The sequence below is a fragment of the Anoplopoma fimbria genome, chromosome 18, assembly GCF_027596085.1.
Source record: "Anoplopoma fimbria isolate UVic2021 breed Golden Eagle Sablefish chromosome 18, Afim_UVic_2022, whole genome shotgun sequence".
Classification (NCBI taxonomy): domain Eukaryota; kingdom Metazoa; phylum Chordata; class Actinopteri; order Perciformes; family Anoplopomatidae; genus Anoplopoma; species Anoplopoma fimbria.
The window spans coordinates 21,703,869-21,727,412 of record NC_072466.1 but is presented as its reverse complement, the minus strand read 5'-3'; the positions used below and the strand labels follow the sequence as shown (position 1 = coordinate 21,727,412).

The window sequence follows — 23,544 nt, the reverse complement described above, 5'->3', positions numbered from 1 at the left end:
CATTTATTAAATGTACTGGCGGTCAGTGTGATAAAGCTAAAATCTAGTAAGTTATACGTATAAAGTGAACAGCAAAATTTTAAACAAGGTGGATTGTCTGACTGGGAAGTTAATCTCTCAAAGGAAGTATGTCTAAACAAGCACTGACTAAAGGACTTTTGGAAAAGTATTAAAAGTAAGTGTGTAGAAGTCTTTTTTCATGGTGACACCTTCTCATTCATGGTTGTTTACGCCAAAAAATTGAGCATTTTTTTAACTAATTTGTTCCAGTGACTGAAATTTAACTAGACCTCAACCACACTTTTGTTGCCTTGAGCACATTTTGTAGAAAACGAAACAAAAAGAAAAACAGTCTGTATTATCAGCTTGCATATTCAGTAGATGTGAAAACTTTTTTGAGTACGTCTATTTTTTTTAAATTGTTAGCCTCCGTGTAGCATTTTGAAAAAAAGCTTGTGCACCAGATCAGTCTCACATTACGTCTTGCAGTTCCAAGCATCTGTGCTATCAGCTACACTATCTGGAATACATGTATACCTGTCCTATGATTGTAATGAGAAATAATTGCGTTGCTCGTATTCTCTGTCTAGTTGGGATGGCATTATCAAAGGCAGCGGGATTCTTGGTTGTTCTTCTGGTTATTTACCACAGTCTGCAGAATCAGGGATACGGAGAGTCTCTGAGATTATTCTTTGAGGTAAGATTAATAATTAATAAGGAATAACACTCAACATATGAAATATATGAATTTGGTGTGTCATATTGCCAGTAGTTAGTAACAGTTATTGTTTTATGTCGACAAACAAGTACAATTTAACTTATCAGTAGGACATTGATTTTTTTTTCCAGGAATTGGTGGGTACAAAAGCATCACACACTCATGCCAGAGCAAAAAGAGTGGGTGAGTCACATTTTGATATTATCAACAGAAACATAGCACTCCTTATCTCGCAACTGAAGTGTGGAATATTGATTCAATATCTACCTATGTCCGTCTCTTGTCTTCACAGCTTCGTCTGAATATGTAATCCAAGTTGATGTCAGCACCTCTGATCCGGAGGGTCTCCAAACGCGTTTGAATAAACTCGTAGAAAACTTACCTTTACTGATCGGAACCTCTGAAATTACCAGCATTAAAACAGGTATAACCTCCTTTCATTGTGTTGCCCCATTATTTGTCAAATTAAAATATGTTAATGTTACCAGTGAACTGTGCAAAGAAGGAAGAGATCATCATCTGTAAAGTGAAAAACTATACAAACTTGAATAAAAATATAACACTGGTGTATACCAACAAGAGTAAGTATTGTTCCAGACATTACAGAGCATTGAAATAACATCCAGGCCAAGATGTGTTTGCCTGTAATAAGAAGTACTAAGGTCAAATTCTATTCCATTCTCTCTGGCTTCAGATCGATGTAAGCAAGGCCAAGAGATTGAAGTTCTCTGCAAAAAGGACGAGGTGGGAGAGAAGACAGTAGTTTGTGGGAGAGATGGTTCGTGGACAGAACAGAGAAACAACTGCATTCTACGATTGCTTCAGCAGCTGCGAGAGGAGTCTAAGGTTAGCTACTTCTCTAACTGTGTCTGACACCAAATCACATTGACCAGCAGATTCAGTGAAATGGGGGCCTTAGGCTAACTCAGACATGGGGCCTCCACCGCTCCTCTTGGTCTTGGCAGTAGTAAAATTAATCCGACAAAGAGTGTAGGGGGATCCATCTAAATATAAGTATGCTTTCTTAAGTGAACAATTACCTGAAAATAGGAATTGTTGTGTTTTCGTTACCTTAAACGAAGAGGGTCCTCTTCTCAGAGGCTGCCACCATGTTTCTACCATAGACTGTAAATAACAAATGGACGTAGTTGTCGTGACGTCACCCATTGGTTTGTGGACTACGGTTTTAGAAGTCCCGAGTCTGGCATTTTGCAGTTGCCATCTTGGATTTTGCCTCTTGCCATCAGATTTCTTTTTGCAAACATTGAACGGAAGTTATTTGGAGAACCTCTGGTAGCGACCTCTCAATCCCAAGGTAGCCCCACCCATAAGTATAACCTGCTTAAACTTCTATTTGACTCTAAATGGACCATAATTTACTAAATGAACATCATGCTGTATTGAAGAAGACCTGAAACTAGAGATTGAGACCATAAACTCATGTTCACAATGTTCATTGAGGGAATAAATCAAGTTAGAGGTAGAGTCATTTTCTCAAAAACTTATTTTCCATCTTACTTCTTTTTACAACCGGAGGAGTCGCTCCCTGATGGATATTAGAGAGAATGCAAGTTTAAGGCACTTCAGCATTCGCTTCACTTCTCAGAACATGAGGTTACCACCATGTTTCCTACGGTATCCCAGAACAGACAAATTAAACACTGGCTCTCGATAGGGCCATTTGTGTTTGCTAGTTGTCCACCGTTGTTCCCTTCCATGCTTGGCACACTGGAGAAGTATCAGTTGGTTTGCCATCTGCTACCTCACTGCTAGATGGCGCCAACTTCTACACATTGAACTTTTATGTAAAACTATTACAGTAATACCATAGTCAAAGTTAACCACATCTAAAACATTATCATGGTAAATGTAGAAGAATGACATTGTTTCATCTAAAAATAGAGGGGGCTGAATCCCTCTAGAGTGCAATAGAATTATAAACATAAACTGGAGGGCACATTTGACAATGATAAAACACTTTTTTAAGTTATAGCAGTAAATGTGTTAGATTTAGTATAGTAAAATAATTATTTTTTTTATCTAAATATTATCATAGATCTAGACACAAAGAAGTTACATGACTTTGTAAGACAACTAGCTAGTACAGTAACCCCAAAATGACTTAGCCCAATGTCCACCCACAGTATAGAGGTGCACCTTTTCAAGTTTTGATTATTTTGTAAAACTACTGTTCACAGAGTAATGGATTCAATTCAATTCAATTCAGTTTATGTTGTATAGTCCAAAATCACATTAATTACAAATTTGCCTCAGAGGGCTTTACAATCTGTACACATGCGACATCCTCTGTCCCGGAACCCTCACATCGGCACAGGAAAAACTCCCCTAAAATATGAATGAGTGAATGAACTTTCACACTGAAAAAGACACAAATCAAACCTTAAATTTACTGTTCATGTGTTTATATGGATATTTGTGATTCGTTGGTTACAGTGATCATGTTCAAAGACTGTTGGTTACAGTGCCAATCATGTTCAAAGCCAAACTACAGTACCATCCAAAACAATCTAGGCCCAGTGTAGCAGATGTGGAGTCTGAAATCACTCAGCTGTGAGCTAGTGACCGGTCCGGGTGTAGTTTCTTGTCAGCCAATAAAAGTGCCAGAAAGTGTGCTGAGGTTGGCCATTTGTGTTTTAGACATGGGAGTTCTGTTAGCTGATAGCCAAACATGAACAGTACCATCCAAAACAATCTAGGCCCAGTGTAGCAGATGTGGAGTCTGAAATGCACTCAGCTGTGCTATAGCTAGTGGCCCCTAGCCGGTCAGAAAGCTCACCTGTTCAACGGCATCCACAGAAGGTTTGCTGATCCGGTGATGAGTTGAGCAGTTCCCCCAGGATCAGTCCCCCTGCTAACAGCTAACTGGAAGTCTGTTTTCCCTGAGGAGCTTAAAAGATTGGTCTCTATTTAAGCTTTAATCACTGCACTACTGACAATTGTCAACATAATTGCATAAAGTCGGTCGATCCCACAAGAAAGAAAGACTGTTTCAACAGGATTGTGGGATTTTTTTAATTAATCAGGATACTTTCAAATATGCTATAAGTGAATGAAAATCCTACACATTCTAACTTTGATTTGATGCTTGAGATTCCATTAAAAGCTAACACTTTTTTTCTCTTTTAAATCTCACAGTCCTTGGATGACGATTTACTGCCAATGTTCTTGGAAAATCTCAGCAACAACTCCGGCAAGGAAGCGGTTGGATCTCCTGCAAACATCAATACCATTGTTGACATCCTCAAAAATGTAGCCGACTCGAATATCACAATAACTAACACTTCGATGATGGTATGTGAATTAAGTGTGCTGGTGTGTACCCATGTCCTAAACAATATGTACTGCATTTCACATGATCTAATAGCTGCTTTCTTTTCAATCTAGTACATCCTGTTAACCACAGGGGTCCTCACCACAAGTGGATCAAAGAAATCATGGGATAAAACCAAGAACATCGCAAGAAATCTTAGCTCAATATTATTGTCGTCTCTTGAGAAGTTAACAAGTAGACTTACCAATGACACTTTTGACATCGACACGCCTCATATTCACCTGATCAAAACTAAATTCACTGACAATTTCACTGCTGAGTTTAATTCTTCGGTGAAGATAAATGTACCAGAGTCTGACGGAAGCGTTAAGTCCATCACCATGATAACATTTGACTCAATAGACAACATACTCCCCGTAAGAGATGAAGACAATTCAACCTCTCACCTCTCCATTAACGGAAGAGTCGTACTTGTTAGGTCCAGTGGCGCAATCAATAATGTTTCCTTCACTTTTGATATTTTTAATGAAGCTCTCGGGAACCCTGAGTGTGTTTTTTGGAACTTCAGCCTCTTTGATGGCATCGGGGGATGGGACGAAGAGGGCTGTGAGTTGGTACACCACGCCGGTAAAAACGAAATCTGCAACTGCAACCACCTGACCACCTTCTGTATCCTCATGTCTCCCCACGGTCCAGATGACCATGCTTTGTTGCGTTTGTTGAAATATATAACCTACATTGGAGTTGGCATATCTATGGCTTCCTTGGTCATATGCCTGATAATTGAAGCTGTCATATGGAGGAAAATAAGGAAGAACAACATATCTTACTTGCGTCATGTTTCCATCGTTAACATCGCCCTGTCTCTCCTGATTGCAAACGCTTGGTTTATTATCGGGGGGTTTATTTCAGATGCAGAGGAGAAAAACTCACCAGCATGCACTGTGGCTACTTTCTTTATCCATTTTTTCTACCTGGCCCTTTTCTTCTGGATGTTAGCCTCAGGTCTGCTGTTGCTCTACCGCACGGTCAATGTCTTCGACGGGGGATTGTCAAAAAAAGCTATGTTGGCTATTGGATTCTCTCTAGGCTACGGGGCGCCTCTCGTCATCGCGATCATATCTATAGCTTTAACTGAACCCACAGACGTGTACATCCGACATAATGGCTGCTGGCTCAATTGGGACCAGTCCAAAGCTCTCCTGGCCTTTGTGGTCCCTGCGCTGTTCATAGTGGTGATAAACATTGTGATCCTGTTGGTGGTGATATACAAAATGTTGGGGAGAAGGGCAGCAGGAGACGCTGCACAAACAGCTGAGAGGCACGTTCTGGTGGTTATTATCAGGTGTTTGGTTGTCCTCGCACCATTTTTCGGATTAACTTGGGGTCTGGGAGTCGGCACAATGGCCCAACCAAAGAATAAAGGAATCAATCTTGCATTTGCATTCTTCAATTCACTACAGGTACAAACAGAGTAGTAATACTGATCAATATATAACTGTATACTGTGATACTTAAATTGCCTCTATGGATTCTGAAAAGTGCTTTTGCCTTTGGTCATTGAAACTTTCTGTGTCTTTTTTGAAGGGTTTCTTTGTATTGGTGTTTGGAATGCTGTCGGACAAAAAGGTTTGTATGTGTAAATATTAAAGAGTTGAATCAGGTGCTCGTGGAAAATTAACTCACAGCCAGAATACACATACATTATTTCTAATATTGCATTGCTAATGTTTAACATATGAATTTGCTTCCAAGCAGTAGACAAAGTGATGAATCGCAAGAGAGTAAATAATGAGACGGAATCTAGGACATTGTTATAGCAACCATTGTGATTTTACTATGTATAATTTCTTCATTTAATATGTCAAGCAACAACTCACAGAGTTAGCAGGAATTCAGAATTAACATAGCACTGCATTTAAAAAACACTGGTGTGGATGTGCTGTCACAGGAGAAAGTGGTGATTGGTTATTCAGAAAGTCCAGTTCGAATAATTCATCCATGAGTTTGAAGGCTTATGAGACGCAAAACACTGCACACACTCAGAGAACTATATTAAATCATACTTGTTGACCCTTGTAAAACTGTTTTCATTGGAACAAACTTGTTTGAGTTTTCTAGCAATGTGCACATTTTTGTGAATTAACTTTTCAGGTGTGGTCAGAAATTACAAAGATGTCACAACATTCCAGAACTGGGACAAAGGTAAGAACAGTTTGCATAATCGTGTCACTTCTTTGTAAACTTTTGCAAACTCAGATTTTGGGATGATTTATCTTTTTTTTTCTTTTATTCTTGTTTTAGAGCACCAGCGCTGGAAGCTCACCATCAGGTGGATTTGGCTTTTTTCCCAACTGGAAAAGAGGAAGAGGTAAAGCAACAATAATTAAAATTAAAAAAAGAGCACAGACTGTATTTCTTAATTCTAGTGTAGCGGTTTTGTAGCTCTAGCTTTGTAATGACGGGATGGATTGCCATGGAATTTAAAGTTTGCACTTTTACAGTAAAATAGCTCAACATCTTTAATGTTTACTATAGTTTCTTAATGTGTAATGTTAAGTGGTGTTCCTCTGGTTTTTGATGTTGCACCACCATCCGGTCAAAATGTCACTTTGTCTAATTCTTGCTAATGTGCTAAATTACAAATGATAAAAATGCATACTAAACCAAAAAAATTTGCTTTGCTTAACGTTAACTTCGAATGCCACTGTTGATATTGTTCAGAATCCTATCACTCAATTATTAACCTAACACAAAAATTTCAACTAATTTCTTGTTTGTATCTGGGTTCACTCCTAAACAAACAGCTTGGAACAGGAAACAGACCAAAATAACCTAATTGGGGCTATTTATCTGGTTTGGTAACACAGTAGCTGTGGGGGGAACTATCTTGGAATAATAACAACAGCGTGTTAACGTAATCATTGTGAGCATGTTAGCATGCTGTCCTTAGTATTTAGCTCAAATCCTGCACTTTGTCCATTAGGGCGCGTACTGTATCTAGCACTCTTTCTTCCACAAGAACTCCGTTCTTGGTGCAAACGCAACATTTACACTTTGCCACATGGATAATTGCAATCAGATGCAAAGTAAGGGCAAATTTCACTCGTCTTTATCCTTTGTAAATCAGACCTTGACCAGGGCAGATAGCAGTTGACGATGATGCGCAAATGCCCCTTCGCTAAATCCTGCCCCTCAAACGCCAACTGGACAATCATAGCGTGGCGTCAACCAGCTAATGACCAGGGACTATATAACTGTACAGCTCTTTGTCACTTTCAGGCTGGTTTAGTGGATTAGGAGCTAGTCATGGTTAAACATTGTGTAATAATGATACTTGTTACCCCGATAGGTTGGAAGGAGATATATGTTTCTTAAACGTTACGTTTCTACGTAAAAACCTGTGAATCTAACATTAGCATAGTTCGTTATCACATCATGAATAAGCGTTAGCACGTCTATGCTACGCTAGCTACTGAAGGTATACTGAATGTATACACATGCTGCTTTTACTTTTTAATGATGGTAACTGTGACTCTGACCTTCCCAGCTTTAAAGGAACAGTGTTTTTACATAGTTTCATTGTCTTCTGTTTCAAACTGCTGAATCAACAGGTCAATTGAAGACCCTTCTGATAAATTTGATTGCAATCCGGTCCTCGTGAATTTGCCCGTTAGTCTTGTGTTGGTAGCAGTTTTCATATTATGTGCCACAGACTTAATCATTTTGTTTTGTTTCTGTTTTTGTAGATGTTTACCATGTGTCACCTAGTGACTCCCTCAACACTTCGGTCAGAATGACAACGAACCCATCAAACCAGGAAGGGTGAAGGAGGTCAAATACAGTTTATGAAGAGGTTCCACTTAGGCACTCAATTAGACAAAATTACGACATTCAAAAGTATTGAGCACATCGTGATGTAAGTTGATGCAAAATGGCTCTTGGTTTTGGTTTACTTTGCCAATCAAATCAGTTAGACAAGGCAAGGCTGTCTTACACAGATCATTTAACTTGTTTGCTCAAGGTGTGGCATCACAATGACAAATTGACTTGGACAGGACTATCAGTCAAATATAATTCCAAACAGGTAGAGGTAGTGCCAAGAATTACTCAGAGAAAATATAAAAAAGCTCTTTTTTTTAATATATGGAACATTTGAGGCTATTTTAGCATGCTCAGTAACAGGAAGACACTTTTCACTCTTTCCCCCCAGAACTGGACAAAGTTCTGTCCCACTGCATGCAAAGTATACACACAACCCAGTTTAACATCACTGTCTGCTTTTGACTGTATTCTTTTGGCATATCCATAATGCCAATATAACTGCATATCCATTCATGTTTATGTGTTGACAAATGCTACTTTATATCCAGTGTGTATTTTGCATGTGTGATCTTTATAATTTTGTGTATGATATGGATGTTACCAAATGGTCTCACTAGACACATTCCTTACAACAACAAGCTTTTATTAGTGTTTCAGAAAGAGCTGATTTCTTAATGCTGATGTCTCAGGAGTTTACGACCAGTTTGAAGAAGTGTTGAAAATTGACAAAAGATTAGTGCAAGTATCTCCAGAACTGCAGAGGTCAACAAATAAGTCTTGAATTCTTGAAAAAAGAGATCAGGGGAATTCTAATTTGGAAAAACGGAGAAAGGAAGGGAGGGAACTCATCTTTGTATGTGCGAGATGCATGTGGGTTGTAAGGTTGCCAGACATTGTTTGCAAGCAAAAGCTACATTATCAGAAAATGTACTGGCAGTGGGGAAGACAAAAACACTTTCTGCCAATTTTGGACCAATAAGCGAACTATCAAGACGTACAACGCCATACAGCCCCCGGTTAGTGTCACGATAAACACACAAAGAATTAACATGAACTATAGGCTGACGCCACACGTGAAGATTATAAAGATAGCAGTGATATTTTGACCGTCTCTCTGAGTTTAAGCAGTTGAATGTTGTGAATACATGCCCTGCTGTTAGTTAGCAGTTGGCTTTCTCTTTTTATATAACTGATGACTGTAAAAGTTGTATGAGCCCAGCAGAAGGGTTGATATGCAGGCCCCAATTTCTTTGGAGCAGAATGCTTGGCATTGAACATTGTACCTTTAAATGATTTTTAAGGTTATACCATAGTTAACTGTAAATTAACATGATAAAAAAAGGCCTGTGTGCTGTGCTTAGTCCGGACAAACGTGGTTTTGACAGCCCTGTCATTATTTATGTGCACAAGGACTGGGCAATTATATTGTATTGCTATGTTGCTAATTGTATTTAAACCTTTCAAATGAGCTCCATGTAAGGTTTTGTTTAAGACGTGAGGGGATTTAATTCATGTAATGGATAAATGAGGCATGGTTATTGTATTTTGATAGTTTTAGTGGTTTCCAATATTAGAAAATATCCAAACTGACAACATGATTGATGTAAAACATAGATGCCATTTAGCCACCATGTAAAGTTATATATTTTTTTATAGCTTTGGAGTAAAAAGCACTGCATGCAGTGAAAGTCTCAAATAAGCCTATTGGCATTCAGTACGCATATGCAAATAATGTAATCCACAATCCACTGGCACACTCACATCATAGTCACCCAGGAAAGGCCACCAAAGGCTACAGTTAATATCAAAGAGACTGAAGTTATTTATTGCACATTGTTTTTAAAAGAATTGTTTTTAGAGTTTTCCTGCACTCTGCATGTTTGAGTGCAGGTATCTTTGTGTTGTTTTTGACCTGTCTTCATTCCAGTCTACTGTAAACTTTGTAACAATGATGCATGTTGCAGGTGAAATGTGTGTGTTATTCTTAAAAGATGTATTTGTGATTAAAATTAAAAACTTTCAAAAAAGCCATCTGACCTTAAATGTCAGTTCCCGCTTTATTGTTAGTCTGGCACATTCTTTTGCACCAACCTTGAAAAAAAACTAAAAAAAAAAAAAAAAAAAAAAAAAAAAAAAAAAAAAAAAAAAAAAAGCTCTGTCTAGACTCTGTCTTAGTTCTTACATTCAGAGTTACAGCTCTGTGGTTTCAGGATATGATCAGTACGTAGGTGTCGTTGAAACTTGACACAATAACATTACATACACATTGAAATTACACGTTTTCTAGTTGTAGAAATAGACATGTGCATCGGAGGAAACACTGCTGTGCATAAATACACGTCACTAATTTATTTTCTACTCTCTCAAACAAAGCACTGTTGAGCAGACTGGTTTTGGGACACCACACTGACTGTAGCTGTCCTATTCAGCCTGTGGTTATTTTTGTGTTGTTTGTTCTCATACCGCTGTTGAGTGATTTGCATAGCCTGGTATTTTACTCGGTCACGGCAGACCTACTAGGTTTAGCTTAATGTTTAAGATGCAGATATGAGAGTGGTATCAATCTTAAAGGTTCTCTGTATGAAACATAACCACACAACACTAAACCACTTGTTTCACTGTTATATACATTTTAAACCACTATCACATAAATGAAACCAACATACTTTTCGAAATCCAAATTTTCTAAAACAACAATGAAAGAATAACTGTGATAAGTCGTCCCTGCGTTTTATTTGACCAAAACCACTGACCGATATATAAACCTGTTAATTTGGATTTGATATTTTAAAGAAAAGGTCACACAGATCAAGATGTCACAGTGCAAGTATAACGCATTTTAGACCTTTAGTAGGTTTATGCATCCTTATTACATTTCCGCCTTCCTTAAAATATATGCCACTACTGTTACCGGACACTTCACAAAAAAATGCACAGGCCTACCTAGAGACACAGCTGCTTGTAGCAGATCGCAAGTCTACAAGGATCATGAGATACTTTTTGTCTCTCTGCCAAACATGTGTTAGTTTTCCCAATGTAAAGAATGGACGATATAAAAAGTTTATGATTGCTCTGTTTGGTCCTTGTCATAGAAGATACAGTAAAGAGTTATACAGTACAGTCCATTTTACTGCCCTCAAACACTGTGTGGGGTGACTCAACTAGAGACATTTAAATAAACAAGGAAGCCAAGAGAAAATGCAATGAGCAGACATTGTTTGTTTTCACTCTATTTTTGTCTAAATTTTCTCTAACCCTTTTTTAAAGTCTTTTCTCTCTCTCTTGGGCCCTAGTGTTACATTACTATATATTATTGGATTATCATCAGTGACGCATCAACATTTAAGCAGCATTTTAATATAATATTTGGCTGCAGTAGAGCTTATTTTACTATGACGTGTATTAGGGCCATGGAAGGTAAAAAAATAACTTTAAAAATGACCTGAGGTAAGGGTATAATAATCAGAGAAAATGTTGAAATTTACAAAATTGAAGTCATATATTTAGGAGACAAATAACTTGGATATTTTCTAAGATTAAAGTTGTTAATCAGTTTATTGGTTTCTTCTCATGGCAATGTCTCAAAGTCTGGATTCTTAAAACAATTATGTGATTCTGGGTTTAATTCCATATTGCTACATTTGATTGCAAAATATAGTTTGAGTAGGTCATCCACTGCAGGCACATGGCAAGCAGCTGCGTGCGGCGTGATCCAACCTTACCAAGTGAAGGAACAATGTGGTTCCTATACATTTAGACAATGTTTGTTCACATTTTCTCGCAAAATGTTCCACTTTAATCTCAGAGAATTATTTTTGTGTGTAAATGTTATACTTTAATCTCTTTATTTAATACGCTCAAGTATTTTACTCATTTTTTACATTGTCTTGTACTGCCTTTTCTGACTGATCGGTCCCTAAATATCTAGTTACTTTCCAGCTTTGATCAGAAGTCTAAAAATCCTATGTGGAATGTGATTGCCTATATGTTGGTGACCCAAGTTCTTCCCTGAATTTGAAAAAAGCTTTAGTTAAGGAGCCATGAAACAACAAGCGTTATGACAATCAAGGATCTTCAGGTTTCACGAGGCCAACAGACTCAAAGAAGGAACATGCTCTCCTGGTTTCACTAGACAGACGGATGCCCTGTGACCTCCTGAAGGATATTACTTAATTTGATAGACAAATGTGCATGGAAAGCTGAAAGGCTGTTTGTTTATTCTGACTGGTCCAGTTGACATGGAGACATGCCATAAATGCAAATGGGCTACCAGCACAAAGTCACGACTTAAGTTTGTCGAATATCAGCCCAACCTCCCCCAATACATACACCTAACCCGGTCTGTCTGACAGATGTGCTCACTTACTTTGACTCTAATTCTGATGCGTACCCGATAGATATGGAGTACAGTCGGATTTCTCTGTGACGCTGGGTTTAAAGCCAAGGTAAGAGCTTTTTATTAGTGTATTCATGTGTTTTTATTAATGTATTCAAGTCTAAACTAGACGTCCTTTTTTAAACTGACAGCTCTGCTTGTTGTTGCATTTGAAACCGCCAGCTTTTCATAATCAAAATGAAAAGCTTTCATTTTAAAAATGCACATCCTATATTTGCAACAAATAAGGAACGGTCCAACCAGTATAACAGAAAATCTACTCTTTCACAGGCCAAAGAACATAGAGCCAATATACATTAATAATAACACCTGTATTTTGGTATCATCAAGGTAGACTGCATGGATTTGTCTCTACCTACATGAATAAGTGACTGCCGCGAGAATCCCAAGTGAGAGAATGGGTGATATGCTCTCACTTTATTTGTGGGAAATAGAAAATAGTTTTCTCTCTTAAGTAAAGCCCATACTGAATGAAGGCAGATTTACTGTGTCGTTGTTAATGTGCTGACTGATGAATGCCATGAAGATTTCTTCAGAAAACAAAAATTCTGAGATTGGAATAGTAAAGTTTGTGACACATGTTTAAACTTAGTTTAAAACCGTGTTTGTGATTAATGTGCAAATAAAATAATGTAAAAATTAAATAAAAAAACACCATGGCAACACAACAATCTCAACAAAGATGGACATGTAAGCTTAGAAACTAATAATAACAGTGAAAACCACTCAACCTCAAATTATCACTATGAGCGGATGATTATTATAACCAATTTATTTTTCCGTTTCAAACGCAGCAACAATCACAGTTGCTTTTCCATGAGCATCTGTTTTCAAGTCTCCATCACTAGCAGTCATGACTGTTTCTCGTTGTTTATTAGAAGACACAAGTCACATGCTGCCTGACGAACACTTAGTTTCGCCGCTGCATCTCACTGACTCATTTTTCACGTTTTTAATTGCAAGAAAATGACTTATCTTCACCCGTCATGATTTCATTGTGCACGCAGCACCAGCCCCAGGTATCCAGCCGGAGGCAGAGGGGTTACTGCAAGACATGGTATCATGGGTGCAAAGTAGAATTAAATGAAGTTATCAGCATTTTTTATTTATTTTTTAATCCATACGTTGTCAAGTATTAGAAGACCCTAAATGAACACTGGAAGCGGACTGCTTGATTCCCACAAATTATTTATATAAAAGCATTTGTATTGGGATGATTTCGTCCCGAGGTTCTTGATCCATATAAGTGGTTTGTTTCCTGTAACAGCAATCACTTTGAAATGTATTATTATTATTATTATTATTATTATTATTATTATTATTATTATTATTATTATTATTATAGTATGTATTTATAATTACAATGGTAAAGACATTGAGGTGTTCCTGTTATTGTGTCTAACTCTTAAAGTACAATACAATAAATAAATAAAATTCCACCAGGGTGGGAATTTGTCTTTGGCTCACCAAATACCGGAAACAAAATACAGACATTAGTAAAAAACATTGTTACACATTAGAACAGTTTGTATAGGCTTGGATCTATTCAGTCACTTTGGTGGGTTGAGAATAATGATGGCACTTGGCACGACGGACTTCTTAAACATATTTTGAGTTGCTGGAGGGACTCTGTAGCACCTCTCTGGGCTCAGTGGCTCAAACTGGCTGAAAAGAGGATGGGAGCTATCGTCCTGGATACTCCTCATCTTCTTCTTCGTCCTTTCAGGAAAAAATGTTGAATCAGGGGCTGTAAGAGTTTGCCAACTATATTTCTTGCCATTGACACAATCCTATAGAGTTTATTTTCTTACATCTCTACTAAAGGTGCCCGTACCAGGCAGGGGTGGATGAAAAAGTAAAACACTATCAACAATAGTTGTGTACACTAGTCAATGTATGTTATGTAGGTAGGTTAATGTATTCATTTGTGAGTATGTGTGTTTTTTTATTGATAGACATGTCAGCATGCTATTGTATATCAGTGGCCACTTTAATAAGTCTAACACAACCCAACAGCTCTGTCATAAAGTCAACTTTTATCTTGCCTTATAATAATATTTGGGTTTTTTTGTATTGTTTCAGATCTGAGGTTTTGGTTTGTGCTGTTTTTTGACTACATTATATTGAGTGACATTTATATTATTCTGTCCCTGGTGAATATAGGGACAAAAAATAAAATGTATTCCAGTACAACACCAACATTCAAATATAAACTTATGATTGAATTTAGACCTTTGCAATAATTTCAACAAAAACTGAACATCATGAACTAGAGTCAGTATGTGGACCAGTGTTATATTACCACAGTGTGATGATGGCTACAAAGAAGCCATGTCCTAACCCAATAAGAAAATGAGGTGGGCATGACCTGTACCACAGCGACAGGCTTCAAACCACACTGTGCACTGTTACAAGAAGCAGTGAAAACCATCAACTCCTCATTTGTATTCTTTGTGCAAATTCAAAGCGATGAAAACAAGTTTGGCAAGCTGAAATATGTCCTTCCTATACTTTGGAGGGAAAAACAGACAGCTGCATAAAACGTGCACTTAAACCTGCTGTAATCATACTTTTATACAAACAATGACAAAAAAGACCAAATGTGCAGGTAAAGGCAGGGTTGGTAATTTTTTCAAAAACATGTTGCCGTCAGGCTGTAATGAGAATTTCCACAAAAATATCCATCATGGAATCAAATGTTTTGACAAAAGAAAGATACCAAATCCAGCACATATCGCAGGACTGCAATAAATCCGTCCAATCATTTCATTCTGTCGACCAAATGAACGCTTGTCTACCTACCGACCTGCACATATTCTGGCCGCCTCCCTGTGGTCACCGGAGTCTTCCACAAGCTGCCAGCTTGACAGCTGTGGGTACTAACAATAGTGATGCTCGTTGTTTAAGCTCATTGTGATAGTTTCAACTTTGCTACTTTCTCCTAGATTTTGGGACTTTTGGAGCTGGTGCTGCTAGCTACTTTTGCTAAAAAAAGAGTTGGGCACACTGGCCTCAGTTTTTAGGTTGGATCTTTTTATAAATCTAGTGTACTCTCGCTAGTTTCACAAGATTGACTAACTGCACTCCCTGAAGTAATATCTAGTTTGTGGGAAAACGAAAAATGCGATTTCAGAGAGAAGACAACAGAGGGGCATGCAAAATGTGTTTGAAGGACATAACCAGAATGTCAAACTGATCTAGCGGTGAAAACAGGTCAAAAAGATAAAGAAACACTACTCTAAATGAATGCTAACTTTGCTCTGTGTCTGCTGGATGTGTGATGGAATGCAGCACTACAGGAAAGCCTCCAAAGGGAAGGGTCCAAATTGAAAACATCATTAGAGCAAGTACAAAATTAAGCCTGAAGAAGGCATAAGAGGAAGAGATCAGGAGGTCACCTATAGGGGTCAAGCTATATTCAAATGTTGTTAATGGTTTCAGCGCAGAGGAGGGTTCATTTGTTTTTACATTTGCTTAGCACAAGTGAGCGCCGGCTTAATGGCCATTATCAGCTTATGGTAGGAGAGAGTGCATGAACAATTTCTAAGTTTAAGAGGCCAATACAACCATGCTTGTGATGCATCTCGAGAGAAAAATTCAACTCACCCTCATTTAACGGTTCGTATGAAATCGTACAAAAAAGTCACTCCTTATTTTTCGTGTGTTTCCCTATGAAAGTCCAGCAACATGTGTCATTTTCGTGAAATACTTAGTCAGGTTTAGGTAAAACTACTTGGTTAGGTTAAGGGGAAAAAATGGTTCTGGTTAAAATAATTAAGTTTGAAAGTTGTCTTTATACTTCCTTGTTCATGATTACATGGGCTACATGCAAATGGATTTCTCAGGATATTTACAATTAATCATTTGCGTAGGTATAGCTACGAACTGTGTTTGAGAACCATCTTCTGAGGACCACGAGTATCCTGATCAAATGAATATGATATGTGGCAAGTAATGTAGGGATATAACCCTCTAGGTCTAAAGTGCGACCAATATACAGATCAATCATGAAATTGTCGTTATAGTCAGTCCAAAAATGATACACATGTACCTATTTAAGACTTGCAAGGCTGATGTAGTTATGTGCCAGTTGTTTAAACTTACAAATCATTAATTATTCGTGAACTCTGATAATTTGACTGCAGACTGAGAACATTTTTTAATGAGTTTAGAAGAATGTTTGTTTAGAAAAGTATTTGTTTATATACTTGCCTTTATAAACAGTATATGCATTTGTGAGGGTGTGCATTTTCAGTCAATTTGTTCCTTAATTGCTCCTAACATTAGTTTTTGTTTTGTTTTTTACAACAGAATAACTATGAGTTCCAGGGTGTTTCTGTGTCTGATTGGAGCTGTGCACATCTACTTTCAGGTAAAGGTTCATGTGTTGTATATTTTTTACAGGGTTATTTGTATCTTGTTAAAATGTCTATTTTCATTTTTTTGTTTCATGTCTATAAACTTTTAATTCACTGACAAAAAATGTAAATATTAATATTAATCTGTGTTTATTCGGCACTAGAAAAGTTATATTTAAGTTCTAAGTTAATTTGACATAATACTGAATTTCACCCATGACAGCAAGACTAATTCTGTTGTTTGCCTGTTCTTGTCATTGCAGGTCGTTGCAGCAGGTGAGTCGCTGAGCTACATTGTAATGTAGGTTGCTTCAGTAAAATACCACAGAAAGCTGGGCTAGGATTAAAAGCTGGGTCTCACCATCTTTCTAGTGCCGACCTTTGAGGGGATGGGAAAACAGAAAGTTCAAAAAGGAGTTAGCTATTGTAGCTTAGCTTTGTTGCTGCATTTATTTGACCTCCTCTTTCAGAGTGAAAACTCTCCCACAACAGAGCAATGGTTTGTGTACAATTTGTGAACTTACCTACTGTTAGTGATCTAGCTAAGCTAAGGAGCTCCAAGATCTTTATTTTTCCTCTTCAGTTACTCTTTTATTGAATGAAATGTTGTGCGATGGTGGACAAAATGCCAGGGGGAGTACAACAGAACAATAGAGAGAAAAGAAGGAGAACCTCCTGAACCTATTGTGCCCCAAGCGGGCCTGAAAGCCGGTTGGCGGTTAGCCAACTAGCCCTGTGAGTCCTTCAACAAGCTTCTAAAACCAAATATTTTGCAAAGACAAGCCGATTCATATTGATGTGATGAAGCTTTTTCCCTGTATGCTCTGAAATTAAATTTAAATAGTCAGGTTAAACCGCATCATAATAACAATTTATTATTTAAGATGAGAACAATATCTGTACACACTTTTACAAGTATGCAACATATAACAGTGAAACGTTTAAGAATACATGTGCATTACAAAATAGTGGTTTTAGTGATAAAAAGAGGCCCATTAGGTTGACCAACTTTTTGATTGTTTTCTTAATTTTGTTGTGACTTATTTTCCAGTCTTAGTTGGTTTTGTTTTTGTTGTTAAGCATCAATATCAATAAAGCTTTCAAAATATATTTTTAAAGCATGCCATTAGGAAATTCAAAAATTAAACAATGTAATGTATCATGTTGTTGAAGGATACCTTTGGTATTTTTTTAACTTGGACCCTGTCTCCCAATGCTTTTGCGTCTAACTGACAAATAAGAACAACAGTTTTGTTAATTGGTCCATTATTGAGCAAGGCTGCTGCAGATGGCAGATGCAATGTAATCATATGGGTGCAATTTTGCACCGTCAATTTACATTCAATAAAAAAGCTTTTTCAGGCTTTCAGGCTCTGATTGTTATTAAAAGCTTCCATAATTACAATATTACGGAAAGTTTCTCGTTCTGACATATGAAATTATGTTGTCAGACATTTCTTATGACAATCTGAACATTTCGTTCCATTCACAAAAAGAAACGATTTTAGTGAATGGAACGTTACATTAATGCTGCCAAATTTCAGTTGCAGCCAGTTTAGCGGCTGCAGGTTACAGCATTCTCCCTCAATACTGAAAGAAAAACTTGGTAAAATAGGGTCCAGTTTGAAAAATACCGAAGTTACCTTTTAAATATATTGTATGCTTAGTTTATAGGGGTTCTTTCTACTGTCGACCACTTCAGTCAACGTGCTCTTGTATGGATGAAATCTCTTTTTTAACTCAACCCAGTTGCTCAAAGTACAAAAAGATAACACATACAATATTTTATGTTGCAGTTGAAGATGTGTACATCGCGGAGCTGATGGTGGAAAGTAATGTAACTCTGGAGGCCAATGCTATTATGTCAGTTTTTAATTCGACAACTGACCTCAAAGTGACTGACTCCACCCCAGCTATCCACACAGTGACCCTCAAACACAGTGAACTGGTAGCAGGTATCGCACTTAAGCTCTTTCATCTTACTTTGGTTATACACAATCAGTTCTTCTGTAATACAGTGAATAAGATATGAATTGAGGTCGGCGGCGGCAGCACAGTTCAGCATGCAAATCTGCATTTAAGCAGTATAAAGTGACAATGAGTATTACATATCTTAAGAGTTTAAAAAAACAGGAAACTCAGCACGTAGCATCAACAGTTATGTCTGGCCAACAGTCACTTCCAACTCATCAAATACCGACACTTAGTCAGTGGCCCTAAATTTCAAGCTATGACGCTCTACGTTCCCCTCTAGTGTCAGTTTGGGATGTGTCATGGACAAGGTGTCAGTTTTTACTGGTTGGATGCATAGTGTCTTTAAAAATAAAGGCCTGTCTTCACAGCAGGCCTGGCATGAGTAGAGCTGCTTTGGAGCTCCTGTGCCTCCCAATAGACTCAGGAGCAGGCGGCCACCTCCGGTTCTGCTGAGTAAAGCAAATGCTGGAGTGTTAACTTACATTCTCTCTACTGACCAACCTCCGGTTGCAGGAAGAAGTCAGATTACATGGAAGTCTATGAGGAAATGACCTTAATTCTCTCTTGATTTATTACCTCAATACTGTCCTGATAAAGCAGATTGGATCCTTTGAGTATTTTCACGTTCATTCTCTTATATTTAGTCTTGTAGAGAAATATTTGAAAACCAAGCTTTCAGGGACTTTAATGACGACTGTGCTTCTCACTCTAGAGTGCCTGATTGTTGGAGATGAATACACTTGCAGCTGCAGTACCGGCTACATTTGGAGCAATCTACTGTGCAACACTTACAACTGTTGCCGGGAAACTGCCTGTGCACACAACGTGTCTCACGAAACTCCACTCTGCATTGCCAAAGTCAAAGGTAACAACAATGTTGAGGATTTATTGTATATTGTAAATTTGTGTTATCCATTGTAAATGGAACAAGGGTCACTGTAATCTGAAAGTGTTCCTGCATACTACTCTTAACTGTTTTTCCATATGGACAAATATGCTTGTTGATATCCAAACTGAATCTAATGATAATGTTTGTAATCAACACAGTTCACATCAATGGATCGGTTATAATGAATACAGGCACCTGGGATTCCAGCAAAACTACCGAAGTACATCTCTCTCTCTGATCACAAATATTTACATATACATTCTTGAAGATGTTTACTGTAACACCTAAGTAAAATATAAATGCTTCAATGCTATTTCTTTTCAAAGCTTCAAAATAAATTTGAGGAACTGAATGGCTTTGAATCCCTGAATGTAACCGGTCAGAGGTAATGTTGTGTCCTTTTTAATTTTTTCTATCAAAAAAATACTGAAGTGAATGATGCAAGTGCATAAACTAGTCTTGACCTAGAGACTTAGATTGGTAGAGCTTTTTTGGGTAGTAAAACTCGTAGAGGGATGCGCTGGTTTAGAGGCTCAGTTCAGGCAAAGAAGATGTGTTCGGCATGTCCTCACTCCCAAGTCATCAAATATGGCAGCTTGGTCAGTAGCCCTGAACTTTAGGACTTTTATCCAAGAGACCAGGGTTCATGTCCTGGGTGAAACCAAGTCAACGTTGACCTAATTTATTATTAAGAAACGTTGTGCTACGTTATGCTACTTAGGTTACGAAAAGTTACATCACATAGGTTACAAGAGTTATGTAGCGTACATAACTAGCATACTTAGTGTACGTAACAAGTGTAATTACGTGCATAACAAGCTTCCTCAGTGTATGTTGCAAGCATAATAGGCGTGGGTGTACTAAGCGTATGTAACGAGCAAACTTAGCGTGTGCAACAAGCGTACCTAGCGTATGTGACAATCATACTTAGCGTGCGTAAATTAGCCCCCAAACTAATACGCAACAAACTAATACCGATCATTTCCTGAACTTAACCTAAGTTGTTTCCTGTAAAATTTATTTGAAACGTGGTTAGGTATAACAAAGTGCACCTTTTAACTAAAGCCAACTCTTCTTCAACTACACTGGCTGATGAACCAATGCCCTTGTTGTATTACCCTCAGACTACACCCTGACTTTGGAGCATCCTTTAGTTAAGCTGTCCTGTTGCCTCACATAACACTTTACTCTATTTACTTACTTTTCTGTCACATGAAAAACTGACGCTAGAGGGGTACATTGAGCGTCCTAGTTTAAAGTGTTTGAAGGATTGCTGACCAATCAGCCATATTCAACGAGTAGAAAGGTTAATTTGTCTCTGCTTGATGGGTGTATTTACTTTTTCTTCTATTATTTTAAACAAAACATAACTAAAAGTTAAGTGAACTCAATTTCCCAGTCTTCTTGTCCAAGCCTGTAAAAACAAAACCTGGTCAAGAGGTATTAGTTAAGCAAATCTGCAGCAGTAACATGTGATCCTGCTAATCTCTTTAAAACTACACCCAAGGTGTGTTTAGACAGAATGCAGTGAATTTGAGAGATCATATGATTGGATGCATTTCATTATTTTGCAAAGTGGATGCAATGGAATTGCCTCGGTGCAGTTTCGACATCATAAACATTCTCCACGCACACACACTGGTCAGTGTGTACGTTGCTAACAAGCTGCTATCGCTTGCATCTGCATACTAAGTACAATAGGTCTTTTGAAAAAAAAATCAGCCCACAGATTTGCGTGAATAAAGCAAGGGGAAAACTGGCCTTGCATTCTCTCTGAACACACCTTAAAAATGGGCTACTGCATGTAATTTCAACATAAACTTTGTCAGGAATCACACCTTGGTTGGCATTGGCAGCATTTCTGTCATTTTTCTCACTAACCACTGATCTTTCATTGATGAAAATATTAAAGGCTGGGCGACACAGTTGCTGACTTTGAGGCAGCTGTCAGCGTGAAATTTCCCACTTATATACTTCAAGACATCGTGACTTATCTGGAAACCAATCTTGGAGCTGTGCTTAAGGTCGACACTGCAGGTCAGTATAAAACAGTTGCTGTTTATTGTCATGCATTCTGTTTGTAGTTCATGCTCTCAATAGACTGCTGTCTGCTGTATTTACACAAGTAATGCCCAGGCTTCAAAGCTCGGCTTTGTGTCCGCTTGTGTCAGCTTTTGAGGTGTAGCTTTTTTTACCAGCCACTATATTCACAGTGAAACTGACCTTTTGACAGTTTATTGACATCATACCAGCAACATTAATACAATTCTGTAGTCTATATTTGTAGATATTTTGTACATGAAAATAAATTAGTTTAAAAGAAAAGCCCTCTAGCAAGTTTAAATGTACAGAATCCCTTCATTAGTTACCACAAGGCTTTCCTTCCAAAATGTTTGCAGGACAGTGTTGTGAAAAACGCAGTGACTTGCTCGCCTCCATGAATTACTTGAGCAATTGAGGAAAAGTTTAGCGCTACTGTCAATCCACTCATTTTATATGGTTCATTTGTAAGAGTATTTGTATCGCGCTTTTCTAGTCTCCCGACCACTCAAAGCGCTTTAACACTACATGTCATTCACCCAGTCACAACCATTCATACACTGATGGGTGCTACCATGCAAGGAGCTACCTGCACATCGGAACTATCTAAACATTCATACACACATATACACAGAAGGCATTCCGGAGCCATTATGGGTTGAGTGTCTTGCTGTGTATCAGCAGCAACTGAAAGTTTGCTGAACCTGTGGGGAGTCTGGGAAACCCACGCAGTTGGGGTTTTCATCATTGGCTGTATTCAACCTAACTGCTAACAGAATGCTTAAGGGCGGGGCTACCTTGCGAATGACAGCTCTCTAACACATTGTTGTGATCTTCCAACTTAAACCCTATCGCAGTGTTTCGGTTGTATTAAGCTCCACCATATCATGTCAGTTTTGCTTTAAAAAACAAGATGGCGACGGCCGAAATGCCGATGTGGAGGCTTCAAAATGGCAATCCACAAACCAATGGTTGAGGTCATGGCTACAACGTCCACTTCTTATATACTGGAAGTTACAGTGACTATCACCTCTCAAAGGTTCTTTCATTCCATTTTCACTTTCCAATTATTTTGTATATTTCTTCACGCATTTTGATCACTTATAGGGTGTCTTTTCTTCCCTGGGTTAACTTGTTTGCTTTGCTAGTTCAATCCTTCCTTTTCATAGTTTTTAAGATAAATTGTCACCTAACATTAAAATCATTACCAAGAGTGAGTATGCACCATGGACACTGAACCAGAAGAAGTCTTGGAGGTATTGCCGTACTGAAGTTTCGGATAGACAGATGACTGTGGGAACTCACATACAAATGGGTTGTCATTGAAAGGCTATACCTCCTACTTATATTCTTATTATAAATATTGTATTGCTGTGTACTTATTTGGCCTTCTTAACACAGGAATGGTCACCATAGAGGCCCCAGAGACCCAAGTGTGCTACCTGTCGGAGCCAGTACTGAAATGCACATTTGAGGAGAAATCAGACAACGCAGGCTGGAACTTAAGCAGGACGTTTGAGCGCTTTGAGCTCAACAATGGCAGTGTGGTGGAACTGAACTACGGCTGTGCCACAGACAAATACAAGTCTTGTGTTCAAGTTAAACTCAAGAAGGTGACAGGCATCTGGTCAGGTGAGAACAAAGCTAAGATATACAAATTTGTTTTGACTTTTCATTTGGTACAAATCTTAAACACAATAAAGAAGATTTTGTATTTAATCATAGAGCACCCTTCATTCATTCCAAGGGGTTTGCTGCCAGTTAACGCACTGGTAATGGGATTGGTGCAATTTTTCTATCTTATCCTTTGCTTATGTGTGAATTGAGAGCTCGATGACTCCGCCAATAGCTAGACCGATTCACGCTTCACATCGCAGAGTAGGGTGCATAATTGTTGTATATTCCCATGGTCCTATGTTGTATGTATGTCCATCAGTGCTAACAATCAAATATTGTTAAACATAATAATATGTCAGTTAGAGGGGATTATTTTATGCAGAACAACTACTTTTGCTTTCATTGAATTGTTTAATTCCAAGACAAATCTGCTGA

At 38.0% G+C, this 23,544-nt stretch overlaps 1 protein-coding gene across 1 annotated transcript; it reads left to right on the top strand.

Annotated features, from left to right (window-relative positions):
* The first annotated feature begins 595 nt into the window (after positions 1-595).
* Positions 596-6,385, top strand: LOC129107616 (adhesion G protein-coupled receptor F5-like). Its single transcript, XM_054619119.1, has 6 exons — positions 596-697; positions 3,875-4,030; positions 4,124-5,473; positions 5,598-5,649; positions 6,165-6,215; positions 6,315-6,385. Exons 1-6 carry the CDS (start codon positions 596-598, stop codon positions 6,383-6,385), a joined length of 1,782 nt encoding a protein of 593 aa, XP_054475094.1.
* The last annotated feature ends 17,159 nt before the right edge of the window (positions 6,386-23,544 follow it).

Bases quoted from the DNA above. Each gene is read 5' to 3' on its own strand.
- LOC129107616 (XM_054619119.1), top strand. From the start codon at position 596: ATGGCATTATCAAAGGCAGCGGGATTCTTGGTTGTTCTTCTGGTTATT. The intron at 4,031-4,123 runs GTATGTGAATTA...TTTTCAATCTAG, and splicing joins TAACTAACACTTCGATGATG to TACATCCTGTTAACCACAGG. The intron at 5,650-6,164 runs GTAAATATTAAA...TTAACTTTTCAG, and splicing joins GGACAAAAAGGTTTGTATGT to GTGTGGTCAGAAATTACAAA.